Here is a 24,320-nt window from a genome sequence, read left to right on the forward strand (position 1 = left end):
TTCTTGACGAAATCGTAATGGCTGAAATTTACTAAAACCTTTAAAGTGGGGAGGCAATTTGCAGAACGTAAATTTGACTTCTGAGTCATGAATTGAATGGTCATTGAAAAAATGTCTCAGGAACATCATTGACATGCTAGCCAAGGCTTGTAGATGCACCTAGCATTTCCAGTCCGAAATGTGAAGGGAGGGGGAGGGAAGGAGCTTCTCACCTTGGGGAAGCCCTTGCCTCACAATCCTCAGGTTGTTTGTAATGCATCCCGGAAAGGAATCACACATGTGCAAAGAATTTTTAAAAGAGAGAAAGTGCTGAAAGAATAAAAACAAAGTATCTTCAGAACCAGCACAAGGGGCCTCCAGATAGCAATTAGATAGATGGAGGCTTGGTTTTTTTAAGCCTAAAATTTGGAGGAACTTCATATCTAAAGGCAATGTACAATCTATTTTCGAAGGCCAAAAGTAATTTGTTGTTATTGTGTTTTCTTTTATAATTATCTGCTGGGATAACTTTAATCAGAGCAAGGAGTTGGGTCCCTTCCAACTCCACTGTTAAAAGAACACACACTGTCTAAATAACTTGGGGATACCTGATCATGTATAGATTACAGAAAGAGATGTATTTGGTATGTGTCAGGGAACTGCCATCGGAAGGAAGGGAAGTGAAAGGGCTCACACAGGTTGGGAGAGACTCAGCAGCTGAAGAGGGAACCAGTAGGGGGAGAGGAGCTGAGCTGAGGGAAAGGGAGCTGGAGGGATGGCTCAGAGACACTTCCAGCGAAAACAGTGGGGAGGTTTCAGGACCTCCTGTAGGGACACCCACTCCTCGCCGGAAACTGTCACGCAGAGAGTCCAGAAGACGTGTTTCCGTTAAGGAGCTTTTATGTTGGAAGCGATTCCGAAAGCAACCACTGTCGGAATCTGCCAGCGACTGACGGAGCCATGTTTAAGGGGCTCCGTTACAGACAGAGGTTTGCAAACTTGACCAAACTCTGAGGGACTAGGATTTTACACACAAGCAGCTCATCGTCCCATCACAGCATTCCGACAGTCTTCGTGAGCAGCTTGTGCAGGAGAAGGCATCATGAGCAACCCAGCCGGAACCGGAGAAGCAGGAGCTGGAGCGGGTCCAAGCCTGGAAGAAAGGTACCGGGTGTTGGAGGTCCAGCTAGCGCTGCAGACGGCGAGGCTTGAGGAGAGGAGGGCTCAGGATGCAGACAAAAAGGGGAAAGACACCCAGCTCGTCAGAAAGGTACCAGGATTGGTGCAGAAGTTTGGGGGGGAGCCCAAAGACTATCATGGCTTTCGGACAGAGATGCAATATGCCCTCAATCTGCAGTTTGATGAATTCCCTGACGAGGAATCACGAGTGGCTTTCGTGATTGGGCATCTTGAAAAGGGGGCGAGAGACTGGGTTAGACCCCTGATGGCAGCGAATAGTGACGTCCTAAAGGACACGATGAAGTTCTTTCGCGCCATGGATCTGATGTTTTCCAGCGATATTGAACAGGGAGTGGTCCGCAGACAGTTAATGGCTTGCAAACAGGGGAGCCGATCTGTCCGTGAGTACTGGACTGAGTTCACCATGTTGATCCATAAATTGGGGTGGGATCTATCGGCGGAACCCATTCAAATGCTCTTTGAAGAAGGGCTTTCTTCGGCTGTGAAAGACGAACTTTCCCGGGCGCCCAGGGCGGAGTCTATGGACCAGCTGACCAAATCAGCGCTGACCATAGGAGCGCGCCAGGAGGCGAGAGCATTGGAGAGGCGGGAAGGGAAGGGGGAACGTTGGAAGGAGTTCCGCATTCCAGACATTCCAGAGCCAACTTTCCCGCCGGCAGAGCCGATGGAAATCGGAACAGCGCGCGCGCGCGCAGTTTCAAAGCCCAGTGAGGGGGGAAAGAAGGAGGGAAAAGGCGCCCGGAAATGCTATCTCTGCCAACAACCAGGTCACTTTGCCAGAGTCTGCCCCCAGAGGAAGGAATGGCAAGGGATGGTAGGAGCTGTGGAGGGAAGAGAGGAAGAAATACCGAAGCAAGTAAAAGCCAACGCCTGGCTGCCACCGTCGGGGCACAGCAGCCAGGCCAAAGAGCAGTGAAAGTGCCCACGCCAGAACCTCCTAAACCCGCCCTAGTGATAGAAGTGGCGCTAGAGCTGCCAAACGGACACCCTCTAAAGATAAAGGCGCTGTTGGACTCAGGCAGCTCCTGCAATTTCATGAGCAAAGAGTTTGCAGCTGAACACCAGATACAGACGATCCCTTTAAGCAACCCCCTGCAGGTGACCACGATCGATGGCAGGGAGCTGTTGGGAGGAGAAGTCAGCTTGCAGACCGTCCCAATGATAATGAAGGTGGCAAGGCACACCGAACTGATAGCGTTTAATGTGGCCACCTTGGGAGGAGCTCCCATTATATTGGGGATGAGCTGGCTAGCGTTACATGATCCGCTGGTGGGCTGGCATCAGAGAGTGGTTTCTTTTGGTTCAGCACATTGCTTAGAACACTGCAAAGAGGGAAAGGGTTTGGCAGGGGCCCAAGCCACCCTAGCAGGGACTGAAGTAACGGAGAACGTGAAGGTACCACGACAATACGCAGATCTCCGCGACGTCTTCAGCGAAAGGGAAGCTGACCAACTACCCCCGCATAGACCCTTTGACTGTCAAATCAATTTACTCCCTGGGGCACAGCTCCCTGTAGGCAAGCTGTACGCCATGTCAGACAGAGAGATGCAGGAGCTAAGAGAGTTCATTGACAAGAACCTGAAGAGAGGGTTCATCAGAGAGTCCAGGGCGGTGGGGGGCAGCCCAGTGTTTTTTGTGGATAAAAAAAACACGAACAAGCCGAGGCTTGTGTGTGACTTCAGGGCCTTAAATGCAGTGTCAGAACCAGTGGCTTTCCCTATGCCCAGGATTGACGACATTTTGACAAGGGTCAGGAAGGGAAAGATTTTTACTAAACTGGACCTAAGGGGGGCGTACAACCTGATACGAATAAGGAAGGGGGATGAATGGAAAACCACCATGTTCACCCCTTTGGGGGCATTTGAATATTTAGTTATGCCCTTCGGCCTACAAGGAGGCTCCGCGTGCTTTCAATCGTTTATGAACCATGTCCTGGGGCCTTTGCTTTACAAGAATTGTGTGGCCTTCTTAGACGACGTGTTGGTGTATTCTGAGAATGAGGAGCAGCATGTGAGAGACGTCAGAGAAGTGTTGAGCAGGCTGCAAGCCAACCAGCTGTGGGTGAAACTGGAGAAGTGTCAGTTTCATACCAAGGAGGTGGAATTCCTGGGGTATCGCCTGTCAGACAAGGGATTGGCCATGGATCCCGGCAAGGTCCAGGCGGTGCTGGAATGGAAAACACCCAAAACAAGGAAGGATGTGCAGAGGTTCCTAGGATTTGGGAACTTCTATCGTAAGTTCATCCGAAACTTTGCCCACCTGACGGCGCCCATTACGGACTGTCTCAGCAGTAAGAAGAAGTTCGTTTGGACTGAGGAGGCGGAGCGAGCATTTGAGGAACTAAAAAGGGCCTTCGCCTCGGAACAACAACTCCTGCATGTGGATTTACAAAAACCGATGAGAGTGGAAACTGACGCATCAGACAGAGCTATTGGGGCGGTGCTTCTGCAGCCAGGGAAGGAGGAGTCAGAGTGGAGACCGTGTGCCTTTTTTTCGCGAAAGCTGAACAAATCCGAGAGGAACTACACGGTGTATGACCGAGAACTACTAGCCATTCATGAGGCGTTCCGGAGATGGAGGCACCTGCTAATTGGCGCACAACATAAGGTGCAAGTGTGCACTGACCACAAGAACCTAGAGTATTGGAGGACGGCACGAGTGCTCAACCAACGGCAAGTGAGATGGGCCCAGGAGTTCTCCAAATTTAACTTTGAGATTTGTTACGTGCCAGGCCCAGAGAACATTAGGGCGGACGCTCTCTCACGCAAACCTGAATATTTGGAGGGGGAGGGAGCACCCGAAGAGAGACATGTCATTCCAGAGGACCGCTGGGTGTGTGGGGCGGCATTGGTGGGACAAAGAGAACTGGTAGAGGAAACAGAGAATGATGAATACGCCCAGAATAAGCTCAGAGGTCTTAGGGGTGAGGGAGAGGAACCAGGGGGTTTCGAGGAAAGAAATGGAGCTTTGTATTACAAAGGGGCACTGTATATCCCTGAAGGAGACTTAAGGGGGAGGGTACTCAAGCAGTTGCACGACAGCCCCACGGCGGGGCATTTTGGACAACACAAAACCATGTGGTTGGTCACCAGGGAATTTTGGTGGCCTAAGGTGAGGGAAGATGTACGGGAGTATGTAAGAGGGTGTGAGCAATGCCAGCGAGCCAAAGGGGAGAGGCGGGCACCGGCGGGGCTATTAGAACCCTTACCAACCCCAGAACGACCTTGGGAGGCAGTGTCGATAGATTTTATGACTGATCTGCCGAAGTCCAAGGGGAAAACAGCCATCATGGTGGTGGTAGACCTACTAACAAAGATGTGCCACTTTGTAGCCTGCTCGCATGCAGTCACGGCGGAAGAGACAGAGAAGTTATTTGTAGAACACATTTTTAGGTTGCACGGGGTGCCATTGAGGGTGGTCTCAGACCGAGGAAAACAATTTACTTCCAGGTTCTGGAGGAAGCTCATGAGCTTACTGCAGGTGGAGGTCAACTTTTCGACTGCCCGGCACCCTGAAACCAACGGGCAGGCGGAAAGAGCAAACGGGGTCCTCCAGCAATACCTGAGGTGTTATGTCAATGACAGAGAGAATGACTGGGTAGAAAAGTTGGCGCTGGCGGAATTTGCCTACAACAATGCCGAGAATGTGTCCACAGGGATGAGCCCCTTCTTGGCTAATTATGGGTGTCATCCCAGGGCTTTCCCAGGGGGAGAAGGGGAGAGATGGGGTGTCCCGGCAGCCGAGCATTTTGTAGAAGAAATGGAAGCAATCCATCGTCAGCTCCAACTCAACTTAGAAAGGGCGAAGGAAGAATACAAGAGGCAGGCAGACAAGAACCGAAGGGAAGGTGAAACCATAAGGGTGGGAGATAGGGTGTGGCTGTCAACCCAAGGGTTGCCGTTCAAAGGAGGTTGTAAGAAATTAAGACCCAGGAGATTGGGTCCCTTTGAGGTCATTCAACAGGTCAACCCAGTGGCTTTCAGGCTCCGGTTACCCAACCACATGAAACTGCACCCAGTATTTCACAGGTCGTTACTGTCACCGTATGAGGGGGGACGAGAAGGGATGGCCACTCGGGGACCGGTCATAGAAGAAAGGGAATGCAGCAGCCATGTGGCAGAAATCCTCGACGCCAGATGGAAGGGGGATCAGGTGGAGTATTTGGTAGCGTGGGAAGGAGAACCGGAGTCAGAAAACACTTGGGTAATGGCAGAAGATATCAATGACGAGGTATTGATAGAAACGTTCCATCAAAGGTTCCCAAGGAAACCTCAGCCTGTGGAGAGGTTCCGGAGGGAATACTTTGGGACCACCGATGAGGAGGAGGAGTTGGAAGGATTCTCGGAATCGGAAGGGGAAGGGGAGATGGACTCTGAGGAGGAGGAGTACTTCGAGACCAGGAACCGCAACAGGTGGAGAGAAGTGTTCGGGACATCGGAAGATGAAGGAAGTTCATTCCGGGGTTTTGCCTCCTCACCGCCCGTAGAGGAGGGGGCGAGAGGGGATGAAGGGGGCCCTGGAGGGGAGGTGGATGTCAGGGAACTGCCATCGGAAGGAAGGGAAGTGAAAGGGCTCACACAGGTTGGGAGAGACTCAGCAGCTGAAGAGGGAACCAGTAGGGGGAGAGGAGCTGAGCTGAGGGAAAGGGAGCTGGAGGGATGGCTCAGAGACACTTCCAGCGAAAACAGTGGGGAGGTTTCAGGACCTCCTGTAGGGACACCCACTCCTCGCCGGAAACTGTCACGCAGAGAGTCCAGAAGACGTGTTTCCGTTAAGGAGCTTTTATGTTGGAAGCGATTCCGAAAGCAACCACTGTCGGAATCTGCCAGCGACTGACGGAGCCATGTTTAAGGGGCTCCGTTACAGACAGAGGTTTGCAAACTTGACCAAACTCTGAGGGACTAGGATTTTACACACAAGCAGCTCATCGTCCCATCACAGTATGCATTGTATTTGCCCAACTTTCCTAAAACTAATGGTTACATTTGGGAGTCTTTGTGGTCACGGTTGTTTCCTAACTTCTTCAGCCATGTTGTGTTTTATTTATCTCAGTTGCAGACAAAGATAATCCAATTATTTTGATGCAACTAATACATAGCTAAGTTCAACTGCTCAGAGCACTGACCTGTAAGATTAGCTCAAGCTTTTCATTCAGTTAATGAATATAAATGAATGTTTTTAACATCAAATTTATATTGGAGAGCTTTCTGAGTTACTATAATACTGAGGCCTGTACTGGTGGGTTTAGTAGATATAAAGAAATGTTATAGGTGACCAACTTCATAGAGCAGGACTCTCTTGGCTTGAACTTTGCACGTAAAGAGCAGCTGGAGGAGGAGGAGAGGGCAGAGGGTGAAGAAAAAGCTGAGAGATGGAGGGCCCCCATCTTCCCATTCTTTGGACCCCCTGGGAAACTCAACAAACCTGCTGTACCTGGAACTGTGGACAGCCTGAGGAAGTACTGTCTACTTTGGGCCTGCCCATAAAAAGCAAGTCTAGAGTGAGACTTTTGTGGGTGACAGGGATGGTGTAACTGTGCATTTTTGTAATACTCTGTTTAAGTTGTCTGTTGTTGCTTCAGTTTTCTGCACACTGCTTAAAGATATTTTAAATATATTAAGCAGTATAGAAATCCATCCATCCATCCATCTCAATCAAGGGAACTGGGAAACCCAGCCAGATGGACAGGGTATAAATAATAAAAAATATTATTATTTTCAAGGCAGAAACAGGAAGTGCAGGAGTGTTGATGAGACATCCAGGTAGATTCTTCATGTGAACATGCAAGAAGGATTGGCTGTTCATTTTCCTTCTGTATTGTATAAGCTAGTGGCTGTTAAGCTTGGCAAGTGTGCTGTGAAATAAGCAATACTGCATAAAGAGATTGTCACATAAGTACAGTGAAATTGCTGCTCTGTTATTAAAGCATTCCTGGACCTTGCTCTTTAACCAAACCAGAAAATGAATTCGCTATTCAGCTTTAGGGCTAACATTCATGTTTAAAATTAACTACCATGATTCTTCTGTAGAAAAACACCAGCCAAAAATAGTTATGTGACTGAGATTGAGTTCCAGGCACTCCTCCTTCAGAAGAAATAGGAGCCATAGGATGGGGATCATAGTTCAGGGTTGTTAAATTCCATTGAATTATTACATAAATTTCCAGTACTGCATACTAAAGATCATGCATTAAAGATTGTGCACACAGTCAACTAATTTATATATTTAACAAGTCTATATTTTTAAAAATGTTTTTCAAGAATGAAGAAAGCAAATGCTCTTTATTGTGAGGAAATCGAGTAAAGCCACTAGGTCAGTATTTTTAGAAACAGGATGCCACAGAAAGCTCACACACACACTAGAAGTTTAAAGACTGACCCTTTTAATAGTAACATTTTTATCATCTCAAAGCATCTCACTTTTCCGAATCAGTTAAAGGTTAGTTATAATTTTTCTGCAGATAGAAGTCATACTTTATAGCAAAACCATTTATTTATTTATTTATTTATTTAAATAGCACTTTAATAACAGTTGACTTCTGTGTGTCTTTGCTATCCATTCAGAGTCCTGTCCCATGCCTTTCCTAATGATCTCCTTCACAGTTCTCACTTTTATCAATTATTTTGCAAAGATGAGATGGAAACTCTGTAGGTGAGCAGTTCCTAGATCAGGAGGTTGGGAAGTTCACAGATTTTGGATAAGATTGCACTTCCTTCTGAATTAACAAGTACATGGTAGTTCAGGGGCACTTCTAGAGCCATCATTGCCACGGGAGGCCCAGATAATTTCTGTGGCAAGATTGGTATGCAAATTTGGAAGGAAACAACACTTTCTAAAGTAAGTGCAGTTTGTTTCACATTTTGTAACAATTCTCTCCAGTGGCGTAGCGTGGGGGGTGCAGGGGGGCGCAAATTACTTGCCTTGCCCCGGGTTAGGGGGCACAAATTACTTGCCTTGCCCCGGGTGCTGACAACCCACGCTACGCCGCTGATTCCCCCCCCCCCATTTAGAATATTCTGGGAAAACCTGTTCTTATTATTTAGTTCTAGTTACAGGTAGGTAGCCGTGTTGGTCTGCCATAGCTGAAACAAACAAACAAAAATTCCTTCCAGTAGCACCTTAGAGACCAACTAAGTTTATTATTGGTATGAGCTTTCGTGCACTGGAAGGAATTTTGTTGTTGTTGTTATTACTTAGTGTTTGGGATAAAAATTATACATTAGGAAACTAGTTCCTGCTGATTTGCATTCAGAGTTCCTCAGTATTAAACTTTCACTTCCCACTGGAAATCCCTTGACCTGCCCCACATCCCCTCCTGAGCAACTTCACAAACTTTAGTTGAGGTGGCCTAAGTAAAGCAAAATGCCCAAAAGAAAGCTCTTTCTGTCATACTGTACTTTCTAACGAGAGCACTTTGAAGTTTGAAGTGGTCCTCTGCAGACAGAGTGATTTACAAGCCTATACAGTACAGGAAGATCCATACATGCAATTAAGCGTTTTTGTGTTGGTTGCTTCAGCAGAAACCTGTTAAATTGCAAAATGTGTCTGAAGCACTGAAGGGAAGGGTTTATGGTATACTGTTTTAGTTTGGGAAGTGGCACTTGGAGTAATGTCCATCCTTATACTGCAAAATTGGCATTGTAAATACAAACCCTAAATGAGAGAGTCTGCATACAAACCCTAAATGAGAGAGGCTGCATTCATACAGATGATGTACACCACAGTTTTGTCACTCAAATTGATCCTTTCCTCTCTTCCTTTCCAAAAAGGAGTTATTAACAATGGTGTTTTACTTGTGACTACGTCAGTGCAGGATTTCCATTCTCACAATGGTTTATTCAACATTTCGTTTTCCTTGCGCATGTCTTTCTAATGTTGGTATAAGGGTTTTCTTTTTTAAATTATCTTAAGTTATAAATAACACAATCCAGTCCATTAAATTTTAGTAGCTACTGCTGCCTAACATAGCTTAAGGTTCCAACCCATATTGTCCTCTATGTCACATTTCCTGATGTCACTATTAGAAAATTCATTCTACATATTGTGCTGGCCTCTTGTTAAGTACAGGTAGCCAAATTCTGCAGCTGTTCTCTCAGAGCATCACATGACAGTGCCCATCTATTGTTTTTGCAGCTGCATTTGTGTCATATTTTTCCTAATATCTTACAGAATTTTGGAACACTTTTCTTTTAAATGAAGTTCTCCTTAATATTGTTCATCTAGCCAAAGACATTCCCTTAGCTGAACTGATGTAATTGTTTTCTGTCTTGCAGTGTAAAGCCTAAGCAAAATTGTCATGTGCAGCTCTGGGGTGGAACAGAGACAGTAGAAAGTTTTTGGCTAAAGTAGTCAAAATATGAATTGGTGTGTCTTGGAAAATACACAAAGCTAAGGATGTACAAAGGGGGCATTTAAATCTGTAAATTGTCCTTGTGAACTGACAGTGACTATTGATAGTGTAATAAGAAGTGTAATTCTTATTGGTGACTTCTAAATTATTTGATAGCTACAGTGCCATAAATTCTGCCTTGTCTATTAAATCACAGCAAAACAAATGCAGCCCTCTATATACTAACCTTGAACATTTCTGCTCATTTTAACATTTTAAGGCAGCACAAATTTAAAGAGGTAGAAAATGCTGAGATACTTGAAATTGTGCAAACTTAGACCTGATAACTTTGTGGTTATGTAAAGTCACAAGGTGAAATCTCAAATGAATTTTCTGCATTTTGCCAAAATATTTTCCCCGAGTTTATACAACACAAGCTTCATTTTCTTATACATTTAAAATATATAAAGAACCAATTATCGTGGTTCAGTTCTGAAAATAAATGTTCATATTTGGAATAGATACAGTATTATTCCTTCTTTGTAGGAAAAATCCCTGTTGAAGTCTAATGCTGCAAACAGAGACCAAAACAGTTTTAAAACCAAAAATTAAAATATGTAATGTGACTCAACTAAGCATAATAGAATATGCCCAGCACTGACATATATCAAATATTAGTTATGAATCAAATACTGAAAAATTAAAATAAGAAATTAATGAAAATGCATATAAAAACTGGAAATGTTTCTGTCCAAATGGTCTTCCTTGGCAGTACAACAAAATAACACAAAATTCTAACCTGTCCTACTAGCATGTTTGTTTGTTTTTAAAAAAATGATTAAATATTTACACAGTATTCAAGAATAGCAGGACCAAAATCAAATGTGTATAATGCCTTAATGTAGTTAAAGTATACTGTTGAGACGACAAATCCATAGATGAAGCAGCAAAAGGGTTGACCTAAAATGCTAACCCCATGTGAAGTCAAATAGCCCAGTCAAACGGAAAGAACAATAAACTATTCAAAAATCTGGAGTAACTCTGTAAAAGATATTCTATTCTTTTAGCAGTGGGCATCAAGAAATAAGTATTCAAGGGTAAAGGTAAAGAAAGAACCCCTGGGTGGTTAAGTCCAGTCAAACTTTGCTATGGGGTGCGGCGCTTATCTTGCTTTCAGGCCAAGGGAGCCAGCACTTGTCTGCAGACAGCTTTCTGGGTCATGTGGCTAGCATGACTAAACCGCTTCTGGTGCAACGGGACACCATGGCGAGTGCCAGAGTGCACAGAAATGCCATTTATCTTCCCGCCACAGCTGTACCTATTTATCTATTTACGCTGGTCTGCTTTCAAACTGCTAGGTTGGCAGGAGCTAGGAGAGAGCGATGGGAGCTCACCCCATCATGCGGACTCGAACTGCCAATTGGCAAGCCCAAGAGATTCACTGATTTAGACCACGGCGCCACCCGCCCCCTTATTCAAGAGTAAAAAGTCTAAATCAAGGCAAACAGCCTAATCTTTTCAAAAACTACTGCTGAAAAAAATAATGCAGAAAAATGTCTCTCATTACTGATATGGTGTTTAGTACTTTATGAAGAAAGAAAAAAAACCAATTTGTGGTTAAAGGGTAGCAGATACAAAATTCGCCCAAATGACCAATGGTAAGATGTTGAAGGACCAGTTAAGAGAAATTAATATAAAACTGGGTTTTATATTTAACTTGTTTACTGTGAAAGAATCCCATGATTCCTCTATGGATGGCCAATTCTGATTAAATATTTTCATGGCTGTGGAGTATCATTCCCCAGCTACTTAATGCAGAGCTTTTACTATGAAAGTTGCCTTCAAGAAAAGGTCTCCAGAGTCAGTGGAAATTGAGACTTGTCTGGCAATCATACTTATGGCCTGTAAAACCACTGGGCAATGTGACTATTAGGTATAGTGGACACAAGGATAAACAAGCAGCCCAATTCCCAAGGCTGTCTTTTAACACACTTTTTTGATGTGGTAGAAGCTGAGATTAATTTGCTCTTGCGTAATTATAACAAACACATTACAGCCACAACTGGAAATTTTGAACGTTTTCCCAGCTTGCTGTACAAATGAAAAATCACCAGCCTTTTTGAGTATTGGGCTCTCCAATACCATGCATAGTTTCAAATTCCACTGTGCACTCTCCTAAAAGTGCATGCAGAAGTTAGGCTTACCCAGGTTTTCCAAGTTGCTGCTCCATATTGTAAGAGGAGACAAACCACTCTGAACTCTGCTATTAACACGGAACAGAATTTATTCCCATCTTCCTTATATGAGCTAGCAAGGAAGTCCATATGTTCAGTCATGTTCACAGTTGCCTTTTCTCCTTCCAGGTGGCAGCACATGTCCAAAGATCTTCATAACTCCACTGTGCACGACGAGCAGCACAACTAGACTGTATGAGCCAAACATTGGCAATGAGGTGGCTCAGAAAATAAATGGAATCGTACCAGAGAAGCCATCTCCACAGCCAGTTTCAATTCCAAAACCACAAGGTCAGTAGCAGCTCATATCTGTGACCAGCTGTTGACTCTCGGAGGCCACCAAGTCAAGTACCTTCCCCAAATATGCAGTATTTTGTGGCACAAATAAAATGGCTCACTCTCACACACTAACTGATCAGGTTTTGTGAGATTGTGGATGCATTGTGGTGAAAATAGCAAGGGATGGATACAATTCTTGTCATTATTTATTTATTATTATTATTATTATTATTATTATTATTATTATTATTTTATTTATATACCGCCCTATACCTGGAAGTCTCAGGGCAGTTCACAGAATAAAATCAAAATATAAAACCACAAAATACAAAATAAAAATATAAACAACCCAATAACGTCCCCCCAAAACCCCCACCACATTTTAAAAGGGCATAGGATGCCAATCAAATCAACCAAAGGCCTGGTTAAAAAGGAACATTTTTGTCTGGCGCCTAAAGGTGTATAATGAAGGCACCAGGTGAACTTCCCTGGGGAGAGCGTTCCGTAGATGGGGAGCCACTGCAGAGATGGTCAGTTCACGCGTTGCCACCCTCTGGACCTCTTGAGGAGGAGGCACATGAAGGAGGACCCCATCTCAGGGTCCAGGTAGGTTCATATGCAAAGAGATGGTCAAAACCAGCACTTTAAATTGGGCCCAGAAACTAATTGGTAGCCAGTGCAGTCAGACCAGGATTGGTGTAATATGCTCAAACCGTCTTGCTCTGGTGAGCAACCTGGCCTCTGAATTCTGCACCAGCTGAAGTTTCTGAACCATCTTCAGATGGCACTGCAGGCCTATTTGCCATAAAGACAATTCCTCCAACTTGCTAATTGAGGAAAGCTTAGGGCATTTTCTTTATTCCGTATGTTTGTTCAGTCAAAGGTCTGCCCTGAATGGAGTGGGAAATATTCAAAGGATGTCTTTGCTATTCCAGGTCTGTTCTGCCAACAAACAACAGGCCCTGACCTGGTTTTGTAGAGTGTTAGTTGGTACTTGGTTTCTTTCTGAAAAGCAGCTTTAAATCTCTGGAAACCAATTGTATCATTTTATATAACTATTGAGTCCCCACCCAGCATGGGAAAACAAATCCAGGGGAAAAAATGTGTGTGGTGTTTAAACTTGCTTTAACTTTTTTTTTTTAACATTATATTGCTGCTGTCTGAAGCAAACAACTACATAAATTTAGCCTGGAAAATGGTAGTTATTACTATCCAGGGGTGCAAATAGGGCATTAGAAAAGAGCAAGAGTTTTTGGAGCATGTTTCCTAGTTCTTTACCAGAGTTAAGGCTTGGATCCATGGATAAGTGAATGAAGTTCACAGAATGAAAGCTTCTTTTTTCTTCACTCTGTAGCCAATTGTGCCCCTTGAAAATCATAGAATCATAGAATCATAGAAATGCCTCACCCTGGTTCCCTTCTGAACCATGTGGGATGGTATGGATGGAAAGCTGTCCATAGCTGTGTAGGCCTAAGCATCCTATATCACATGTTATCTCCAGAGAGAGGTTTTTAGGGGTAGTGTAGGTGGCTGTAGGCCAACTTATTTCAGCATTTGTTTGGCCTTTAAAACAAGGCACAGTGTGTGTGTGTTTACAGTGTTTGCTAAGGTGAAACAACATGTGCATACAGCTCAACATGACCTCAAAGTAAGTGACACAGAGTAGTCTTTAAGGGTTTTTTGGTCCAAAACTAAATGGTTTGTCTAACCAAATTCCTGGAACAGCTTGCACTTTCATAATCATGTAAACAGAGAAACATTAGGATAGGCAGTCTGCTGTATGTCTATTACTTTGGTGTTTTGGAATACAGTGACACAAAATAATGGACTCATGTAGATGCCGAAGCAATGGTCGTCCCAGTCCTGTACTATCTGTTCTAACAATTCTTGGAACAATGGGATGGGATATGTTTAATATTTAAGTGTTCAGTCAGAAATTTTGTTTAGACAAATAGTGAGTTAGGAGGGACATGACAGAAGTGTATATGATGAAATAGATTAGAAGTTTTCTCTCTCCCATAAAATACTAGAACCTGAAGTCATCTAATGAAGCTGAATGGTACAATGTTCAGGACAGACAAAAGCTATATATATATATATATATATATATATATATATATATATACACACACACACACATATATATACACACACACACACACACACACACATCATCAATAAACTATGGAATTTGCTAGCAAATATATAGTGATGATCGAGGGACGCGGGTGGCACTGTGGTCTAAACCACAGAGCCTAGGGCTTGCTGATCAGAAGGTCGGCGGTTCGAATTCCCGCTCCGGCGGGAAGGTAAACGGTGTTTCCGTGTGCTGCTCTGGTTTACCAGAAGCAGCTTAGTCATGCTGGTTACATGACCCGAAAGCTGTCTGCGGACAAACGCCAGCTCCCTCGGCCTATAGAGCGAGATGAGTGCGCAATCCTAGAGTTGTCAGGGGTACCTTTACCTTTATATAGTGATGAACACTAGTGCAGACTGCTTTTAAAAGATCAGGCAGATTACTGGAGTATAAAGCCTTCTGTGGCTATTACTCAAGGATGACTGTCTTCAGATACTAGGTCTAAGAGCACAAAACTCCTATCACAATATCTCAATTTTAATTCATGAGCTACTGCTGCAATCTGCTCCAATTGTATATTTTGTCTTTATGAACACTGTCATTATTGTGTTATACGAGCTGTTCTTTGACCGTAATAAATTATCTTATCTTGAACTTATCAATGGTTTCAGGCTGTGAAACAGTTTATTAAATAAAGTAAGTTGTTGGCCACCACGAGAACTGGATACTAGACCAGATGGGCCCTTGGTATAATTCAACATGGCTGCTCTTAGGTGCTTAATGGAAGGTTGCTTTTAACATTCTTCACCCTGCTCAAGATGCTTTCTGTATGACACAGCTTTGTTATCATTAACACCATCTAAGCTGCTGCTACTTCCATTCAGACTTATTTCCTAGGATTGTTCTGTGGCCTCCTTGTTTCTCAGCCATGTTGATGGTTTTGAGTTCTCCTCCAACCCTCTTACGTTTTATCATCTCTCTCTGTTAGCTAGCTGTTCGATTTCATGGCAATTAGCTGATGTTCACTGGCCTAGATCTGCCTGTCATTTCTAGAGAAAACACAGAGTAGGAAACAGCTCAGTCTCTTAACAGCATGCAGGTGGATGTCAAAGCAGATTCGAAGAACACTGACAGATAAAACAGCTATAATGAGCAATTACAACAGTTCAAAGAAAAACAGGGTGGTGATGGCTGTCCCTCCATAATATTTTGTTAAGTTTTCAGAAGACTTCCATTAACATGGGGAGTAGGAGGAGTTGATGGGTCAGTTACAGATGCTTCATTACAGACAGAAACACTTGGTTTTGATCCTGCTGGGATTCTTGTAGGGATTGTGATTTTTGTTACAATTATTTTTTAGCATCCTGTGCATTTGCTCTCCGTGCTGGACTGATTTTCTTGAGCTATTGTGAGTCCTGAGCATGTGTTTGTGTGTGCATACATAAACTTTTTCATGAGCTTACAGGTAACTTGGTCCTCAGAAAATACCCATTTGTTCCAGATTCACAGGTCATAGTTGTACTTTGCAGAGATTGCCACACAAGGCATGTGACCGACCACCTTTGGCTTGCTGCTCTCTCTCTCTTTCAGTTGTTTTTTTTTTTAAAAAACATTTTGACTCTTTGATTGGGTTTGGAATTCAGGGACTTGGTAGACCATGGTTCAAATCCCCACTGAGCCATGAAGCTTACTGTGTAACCTTGGGCCATTTGCTGCCTCTTAGCCTAACCACCTCACAGGTTTGCTGTTGGGATTAAATGGGGAGGAAGAAAACCATATATACCACCTTGCGCTCTTTGGGGAAAAGGTGTGATGCAGTAAGTGCAATAAATAAATTTGGGAGAGACGGTGGCTTCAGCTGGGAAATTCCTTTCTTCTTCTACTAGCTGCGTATCTAGCCTACAATCTGTATTCCATAACCCCTGATGTGTTGAGAAGCACTCTCTCCCCCTGTGTGCGTGAAAGAGAGAGAGAGCAGCAGCATTCGAAATTGGCTGGGCGCCAGTTGTGTTTTGCGACAGGCAGCCGGCCTTTTGTGATGAAGTGGAGATATCTGGTTGCCAGGTTTGGCCCCTACCATCTCCATCTGGCTAGCTTGTGTGGCTGCGATGCCACACCACTCAGCTGGTCTGTTGGGCAGCACAGCACCATAAGATATGCCTCTTTTGGTGTTGCGCTGCCCCGCTAATCAGCTAATTCATGTGGCAGCGCGGCACCAAGAGACATGTGTGTCTTTTGGTGCCGTACTTCCCCACAGACCATTTGCTTCATAATCTTGCAGGCACAAAAAATGCACCTAGACATATCATTGTGGTGACCATAGCCAAGGTGCTATTTGGCTCCTAGATTTTATAGCTCAGTTTCTAACACTGAGAGACAGACAAACAGATAGAGACTTGTCCACGACTTTCTTGGATTGTAGAATATGCTTTGCTTGTTCCTCTCCCTGATTCAGGCTTGAGCCTTGGTGCTTGGTGTGTGTTTAGTTTCAAATAATCCATGCCCCATCAATGTGTCCATTGGTGTATTTTCTTCTGTAGGTCTGTTTCTAGGTTTACATTTATATACCATTTGATTGTAATAAAACCTCAAAGTGGTTTAAAATAAAGGGAGTGGTCTGTTTTGAGTTATTGCTCAGCCCTGGAAAGAGCTTATTAGGCTAGAAATTACCTTTGAGCATATGCAGAGTGCTTTCCCTTGCTGTTGAATAAATACTTGGTACTGTATTCATAAAACCATTATTGAATGTTTAGAGTGTTTTGCATATATTATCTCAGTTATCCTTGCAACAGTCCTGTAAGGCCATTATTATAATTCTCATATTGCAAATGTTTGAGAGAATGCAGAGGCTGAGAGGATGGCTTACCTAAGGTCACCTAGTAAATTGGAAAGGGCTGTAGAGCATCTGCCTTGTATGCAGAAATTCCCAGGTTCAGTGGACTGGCACCTGCAGCTAGGACTGGATATGTCCCTTGCCCGAAATTCTGGAGTGTCACTGCCAGTCAGTGTAGTTAATGCTGAGCTAGATGGTCTGGTTTTTGTATGACAATGACAAAAACAATGGTCTGGTTTTTGTATGACAGCTTCCTATGTTCCCATTTCAGAGCAGAGATGGGCTCTGAGGTGGGGTCTTCTTCATTCATTTACATCGTCTTATGCAAGCCTGTGTACTATGTACAGAAGGAGTTGCTCTCTGGTGAATTTTGGATTGCAGGCCAGGGAGAGTTTTGTACATGGCATTGAGATAATTTTGAAATAAATTGTTGGACAAGGCACATCTTAGTACAAAGTCAGAGAAGCCAAAGAGGAAGGAGTTGTGGCTAGAAGAGGAGGGGCCAAAGAGAGTCCATCGATGACCTCTTGCCCAAAGGCTCGCAAAAACCTGGAGCTGCTTCAGCTGTAGGAAGTTCCAGAACAGTATTTTACAGTATCAAACCATCTGTGGGCTTTGTGAATTAGCCTTGCTGCTGTGCTCATTAGTTATACATCTCTTGATGAAGTTGTGGAGGCTGGACATGAGGCAGATCTTGCTTAAGTACCTAAGATGATGTAGTTTGTGTGTGTGTGTGTGTGTGTGTGTGTGAGAGAGAGAGAGAGAGAGAGAGAAAATAGACAGAGTACAGCATTTATTTACATGTGTCTCCCCAATTGTACAGGGGTTCTGTTCCTGGCCACCCCATGCATCACTGGGATCTCCCTGTTCCACCTCGTCCCCTTTCAGTGCTGAAAACAGCATGTGTGTCAATGGGAGCGCACGTGCTGATCACGCACAAGTGAGGAGTTGCCTGTATTTATTTACATACAATTTATATATCACTTGATACATAAAACAACAAAAACACCCACAAACCAGTTTACAGAAAGAATGAAACAATAAAATTACCAGCAAAAAGAGCTATTAAAAACATTTAAATAATAATTAAAATCAGTGATCAGCTAAAAATGTCTTAAAACACATGTAAACCTTCTACATATCTGGGCAGGCACTGAAAAGAGTAGAGTTTGGCAGGGAGTACAGAGTACAGTTTTTGTGTTTATAATAATAGCAGAGCTTTCCTGAAAATCAAAAAACCGTAATCTGGGAAATCTGGTGGTTTTGGAAAGGGTTTTAAGAATCCCATAGGCCTTTCTGGGAGTCACAGTGTTGAACAGCTTTGATATATGAAATGCCTCCGAATGCAAAATACAGTATAGTATGTTCCTTTTTCTTCACAGTGCCTCCAAAGCCATTACATCTGCAGAATTCACAGTCATCCATTGCCCACCAAACCCCCAGGCATAAAGCTTTACATTCTACGAAGCCAAGAATGGAGGAAGTTACACCTACCTCTTCTTGCGTATCTAAAGAAAAAACTAGTAAAGTGTCTGATCTCATCAGTCATTTTGAAGGAGGCAGGTAAACAAGTTTGTTTCATTTTTATTCAAAAGGGTACAGGTTAAAAGAAGCATAAGTGACAATGAATGAGGAAATTGTGTGTGCTCCACTTTTACAGCATAGATAGATGGTTGCGTTCAATCTAGTGAAATGCAAAATTGGGAAGCTGATATGTTTCTTAAGGCTATATATTATTCCTTAGTCTCTCCTTTATATTGGGCCAACTCGTTCATTCTGCACACCAAGTATCTTCTTGCTAGTCAAATAAATGGGTCTATATATTGGTTATGGATGTCAAAGGCTTGCATTCCGTTCCTTTAGATAGGGCAGTCTAACTCTCTTACAGTCTTACTCCACACTCTCCATCTGTCACTCACTCTGATTCCGTCCACCATGCCACCACACTTGGCTGCTGTCACTCATGCTTCTGCTCCATTAAACACTCAAACTCAAACAGTTGTCCAGATTTGATTTCCCATGACAATGAGGATCGATTATTATATAAACAACACCCATATCAGTTATGGCACCCATAACCATATTTAAAATACCAGAACAGTTATCAATATTTGTGAAGCGGGATTTCACAACTGAGATGTGGGTTATGTTCTGAGGATTGCGCCTAAAGCCAAAATTATGTATAGTCAAAACACATTGGGTACAGTGGAAGGTGGAATTGGCAAAGTCTTTTCCCCTGGATGCCCACCCCCTTTATATATAATTTTTTGTCAAGCTCGTAAAGCTGAATGCGCACAAGTTAAATGTGTATCAGTTGTGTGTTTACTGTACACTGGTACCTTGGTTTAAGAACAGCCCTGTTTACGAACGATTCGGTTTATGAACTCCGCAAAACCGGAAGTAGTGTCCCGGTTTGTGAACTTTACCTCGGTCTAAGAATGGAAGCCGAACGGTGGAAGGGCACCGGCAGCGGGAGGCCTCATTAGGGCAAGTGTGCCTTGGCTTAAGAACGGTTTTGGTTTAAGAACGGACTTCCGGAACGGATTAAGTTCGTAAACTGAGGTACCACTGTACATTATTATAGAAAGATTCAGAAACAGGATGTGGTACGATTTGTATCAGATTGTAAATCTTAGTTTGTAAACTAGTGTAAAAAAAAGTATTCAAAAAGTAACCATAACAGAATTGCTTTTATCATATACTGCTTCAATAACCCGGAACAGACTTTTAAATTTTACTGGGAATCTACTCCCAGGTACCAGTTCTTAAAGTTACAATCCTTAAAACTAGTGTGAATATGAGTCATTCGGACCAGTATCCTCCCAACAGGACCAGTAGCCCTTTGGACCCTTAGCTTCTAAGCCATTTTATCCCCAGCCAGCTTGCTTAGGCAGCTGGCAGGGGATAAAAAGGTGACATGCCTTGCCTGCAGCATCCAAGCTTCGCAGGTGGTCTCTCACCCAGGTACTGGCTTGCTTGGAGCAGAATGGCTGCAGGTACCAGCGACTGTGCCTTATGCATGCCACACACACAAAAGCTGGCTGTGAGAAGAAGATGGTGTACCTGTGGAGGTGGGCTCTGTTCTGAAGTATGGAGTGTTGCTAGGTTATGCTAAAAAAAGAAGAGAGGTATGCAACTTGGTGGATAATCTTTGAGTGGATGCTCCAGGTGCTAAAAATGAACCAAGGAAGAAAGCAAAGCATAGCAGTGTTCAGGGAGCTGCCAAAGTACACAGCAAAAAAATTTCGTTTTTTTAAAAAATCCAGCTGAAGTGGTATGTTGAAGGAGGAAAAATGAGAGGTAAGCGTGGGCTTTTATGCAAGGTGGTAGGATTTCAAGGAAGAGAGCTGCAGTGAGGGAGTGAGCCCAGGTGCAAGGAGAGGGAACATGGCTGGTGTGGGAAGAGATAACACTCAAAATACTTTGGTGGAAAGGGGAAAGGTGATCCTTTCACAATGATCACTTTAAAATGGTTTGCATGTTCGAAAAGGTGAGGAATAGAACATCAGTGGTGCATACAGTCTCACTCTGAACAATCGCAATGGAATAAATAAAGTGGAGTTTGGAGGAACGGTGAAGGCACATGCCAAAAGAAAATAACAAAGCTTGGGCAAACATTAGGGCAAAGGTTGGGGCATTGCTACATTGGCAGTTTGTGTAATGTAGGGCTAGGAAACTTCAGTGCTCCAGGTGCTGTTGAACTCCACCTCCCATCAGTCCCAGCTATCACGGCCAGTGATCAGGGTTGATGTGAGTTGTAGCTGAGCAACATCTGCTTCTCTAACCCTGAATTTGAAAAAGTAGACTTTATGATGTTTGTTCTGTAACTATCGCCTCCCTTCACCCCACCTCTCCAATTTCTGACCCTGATGAAAAAATACAGAATAACAATGTAAGGTAAACAAACACTTATATGGGGAGAGGCCAGTGCACAGTGGAAGAGCACACACTTTGTATGCAGAAGGTTCAAGGTTCAATCCTTGTCCTCTCCCATAAAAAGGGTTAGGTAACAGGTGCTGGGAAAGACATCGGCTTGAGACTTTGGAGAGTCACTGCCTGACAGAGCAAACAATGCAAGGCTTTGTGTTCTTTTTCAATGTGTTCATAATAATCCATAGAGAAAAATCCAAGAAAATAATTCAGTGCTTCAGCAAGATCTATTGATGTATGTTTAATGTAGGTAGCAAGGGAACATTGAAGTATACGGTGGGAAGAAGTGCAGTAAGGCTTCATTTCATGTCGAAGAATGTTGTGTTTTTAATAGTCATATTTGTGTGCAATGTAGCAAAGTAGAGAGTGGGATGATGCTTGGCTTCATTCCCAATATCATTTTCTCCAACCTGAGCTCTGATATGGGGAATCAGTTGGCTGGGAGAAGAGCAGTGGACGCAGGAAAAGTTCAGATGCTCTCACCTTTACCTTTACCTTTATTAGTTGTAGAAATCCTGGCCACTTTGTGTTTGTTTTAGCTGCACCCAGTCTTAAAAAACGCATGTGATGTAAGCCTTAGTAAGCAGCAAACAGCACTGACTGTAGTATGTTGACTTCAATGGGGTTTAGCCACAAGTTTTACCAAGCAAGTCCTAAGTAAGCGTGAATAGGATTGTAGCCATTCTTGGCCTCTGAAACAATGCTCACCATTCTCTGTGCAAATTTTTGACTCAACTTTGTTTAACATTGCTCTACTGATACTGCTTTTGTTTTTTGTTTTTTGCAAAGAGGATAGGAAGGGTGTTCTGTTCACACAAATGGTTCATGTAATATGAATTAGTTTCCGCTGTCTTTTACTCTCTTTAGCCCATCCATTCCTAGTGAGCTGAAGAAAGAATCCTCTGTTCTAAATGTTGCTAAATCTCAAGGAAAGCATGGGCCAGCACCAGCACCTCAGCCAAAATTCCTCACCCAACACCCACTACAGAAGCAGGGATATAGTACAGATCACTCTCAGGATGTACAGAATCGCACAGCCAATGGAGAAGTAGCACAGAACCAGTTGGACTGCAGGGACAGCACATTGCCGGTTCATAATGCGAGTAGGGCCATTCAAAATGCATCATTTGACAGCAGCTTGGTAAATGGAGAACGAGAGAACATTAGTACAGACGCATTGCAAACTACAGCAGCCTGCAAAGGGCAAACAATCAATAGCTGTTGCCAGACTCCAAGTGTGAACACGTTATTTCCATCGGGAAAAGAAAGTGTAGAAATGATTACCAATACAAAGAACAAACAGATTGAGGAGCACAATAAGCAAGACTCGCATGTGGAGACAAAGGTAAGGCAAGCAGTTTACAAAGAAATGTAGGCTATAAAAACAAAATGTACCTTCTGCATTATTGAAATATATAGGCCTCTGAAGGCCATACAGACCATTTGTATTTGCATTCAAATCTGATAGCTGTATCCCTAATGCTTTTTAGACCACTCTACAGCTTGAACAGTATATCAAAGGAACGAAGAAATTCAACAATACACTTAACTAGACTGCCTTGAAACGACTGAAATTTTAAGTATCTTCCCCTTTTTAACATAGATACAATATACGCACACCAACACAAAATCTATGTATCTTTTGTCAGTTTCTGTTAGAGACCACATTCCATTTATACAAGGCAAAAGCTGTGAAGGAATCCATATTATAGATGTAGATCAAAGAGGCAATACCAGTGGTATCTCTTGGATATGGAAGCTGTTGAGGGAGATTGCCTGGAGGGCCTTCCTGCAAAGGAAGGTTCTGGCTCTGAACACAGACTTCCTGATTGTGTGGACACTTCAGTCTACACAGTGTGGTCTCGGACACTGAAGGGCTTTTACATTCAGCAGAATAGCTGGAACAGTTCTTTTCCTCTTTATGAGTGTCCTCATTAGTAAAACGAGCCAAATGCCAACGATTGCAGGAAGGACATACCAGTTATGAAAAGGGTGTTGACAGTAATTTACAGGAAAAGGCAGAGACAACAGGGTGGTAGTACAAGAACATACAGGAAGTAAATGGGCACACACCTGGAGAAGGTAACGGAAGGAAGCCGTTCAGTATGAGCCTTCTCACCTTCTGGATGATGAACTAATGTTATAACATGTGGCCTTTACATGTTGCAACACCCCAGTGGGAGCAGTTTTTCTGTGGGTTATTGCCATAGTTCAGCTGTAACATTTAGTTTAATAGTCTGTGACCTTATGGACAGGGTCATTCCTGTGGGTCCTTTCCCTGGAATTCTCAGCGCACTGGGAAATGACACACCCATGGTCTCCCTCAGAGGGGCTACAATGGGTAAAGGGCACCCAACAGACATAAGTAGCAAGGAGTGTTTGGACATTCTGTAATACAAAAAGAGTAAAGCAGAAGAATGGCAGCTGCTGTGATATTCATTATTCCATGCTGTGATATCCTGCTGTGATTTGTACGGAGTACAGTGGTACCTCGGGTTAAGTACTTAATTCGTTCCGGAGGTCCGTTCTTAACCTGAAACTGTTCTTAACCTGAAGCACCACTTTAGCTAATAGGGCCTGCTGCTGCCAGCGCGCCGCCGGAGCACGATTTCTGTTCTTATCCTGAAGCAAAGTTCTTAACCTGAAGCGCTATTTCTGAGTTAGCGGAGTGTGTAACCTGAAGCGTATGTAACCCGAGGTACCACTGTATTAAAAAAAAATCATAATAAGGTGGGCTTCTCTTTGGAGTTGAGCGTTCCCTAATCCTGGTCAGCACTCTTGAGTTCCTGGCCAGTTGCAGATCTATCAAATCCAGCTTTCAAAATGGACTAGAAACATAGGGAAGAAAAGGAATGCTTTGGAAAGAACTAGAACCTCAGGATTTTTTTGGGGGGGGGGAGGCAGTCCTGCAGTATCTGGACTCTTCCTTGGCAGCATCTCTCACTGGCTGGCTTCACTCCCTTACTGTGTTTTTTCCTGCCTGAAATGTATCCCCGATGACCCCTCTTCCAGTGTTCTGCATATAGAATCCATGCTCCCTGTTTTTTGTTTAGTGAAATGCCAGGACTAATTTTAGACTTAATGTTCTGCTTTCACTTGATTGTTCCCTTTTTAAAAGTTTCCTCACACAACAAGCCATTATTTTTAAGGCACTATTAGAATTAGGGAGAGTTCAGAGAATACTGTTTTTCCTATAGACCATCTTGCAATTAAAGTATTACATAACTTGTGTAGAAAGAAAGAAAAAACAGAATTCATGACTTTTAGATATCCTACCCTTCTACCATGGGTAGAATAGGCTTATGCTGCTAAGTGCAGTGTTATTTAAACCTATGTGCTCTGGAATCTCATAATCTCATTCAACTGGCTAGTTTCCTTGCACAGCAGAGTACATACATACATACATACATATGTACATAATTTTATTTGTATGCCATCTTTGCATAGTTAAAACCATGC

At 43.4% G+C, this 24,320-nt stretch overlaps 1 protein-coding gene across 7 annotated transcripts in view; it reads left to right on the plus strand.

The window, feature by feature from the left end:
• FGD4 (FYVE, RhoGEF and PH domain containing 4) overlaps positions 1–24,320 on the plus strand; it is a 106,272-nt gene that overhangs the window by 54,612 nt on the left and 27,340 nt on the right. For 6 of the 7 annotated variants that reach the window (XM_081024003.1, XM_081024002.1, XM_081024008.1 and 3 more), the window contains exons 2-4: positions 11,872–12,033; positions 18,314–18,494; positions 21,729–22,206. In XM_081024003.1, coding sequence (XP_080880129.1) covers positions 11,872–12,033; positions 18,314–18,494; positions 21,729–22,206 — 821 coding nt within the window. The remainder of the gene's footprint in view (positions 1–11,871; positions 12,034–18,313; positions 18,495–21,728; positions 22,207–24,320) is intronic. The other variant, XM_081024007.1, reaches the window with a different exon arrangement.

This window comes from Podarcis pityusensis (genome assembly GCF_964106645.2).
Source record: "Podarcis pityusensis genome assembly, chromosome: 10".
Taxonomy (NCBI): Eukaryota; Metazoa; Chordata; class Lepidosauria; order Squamata; family Lacertidae; genus Podarcis; species Podarcis pityusensis.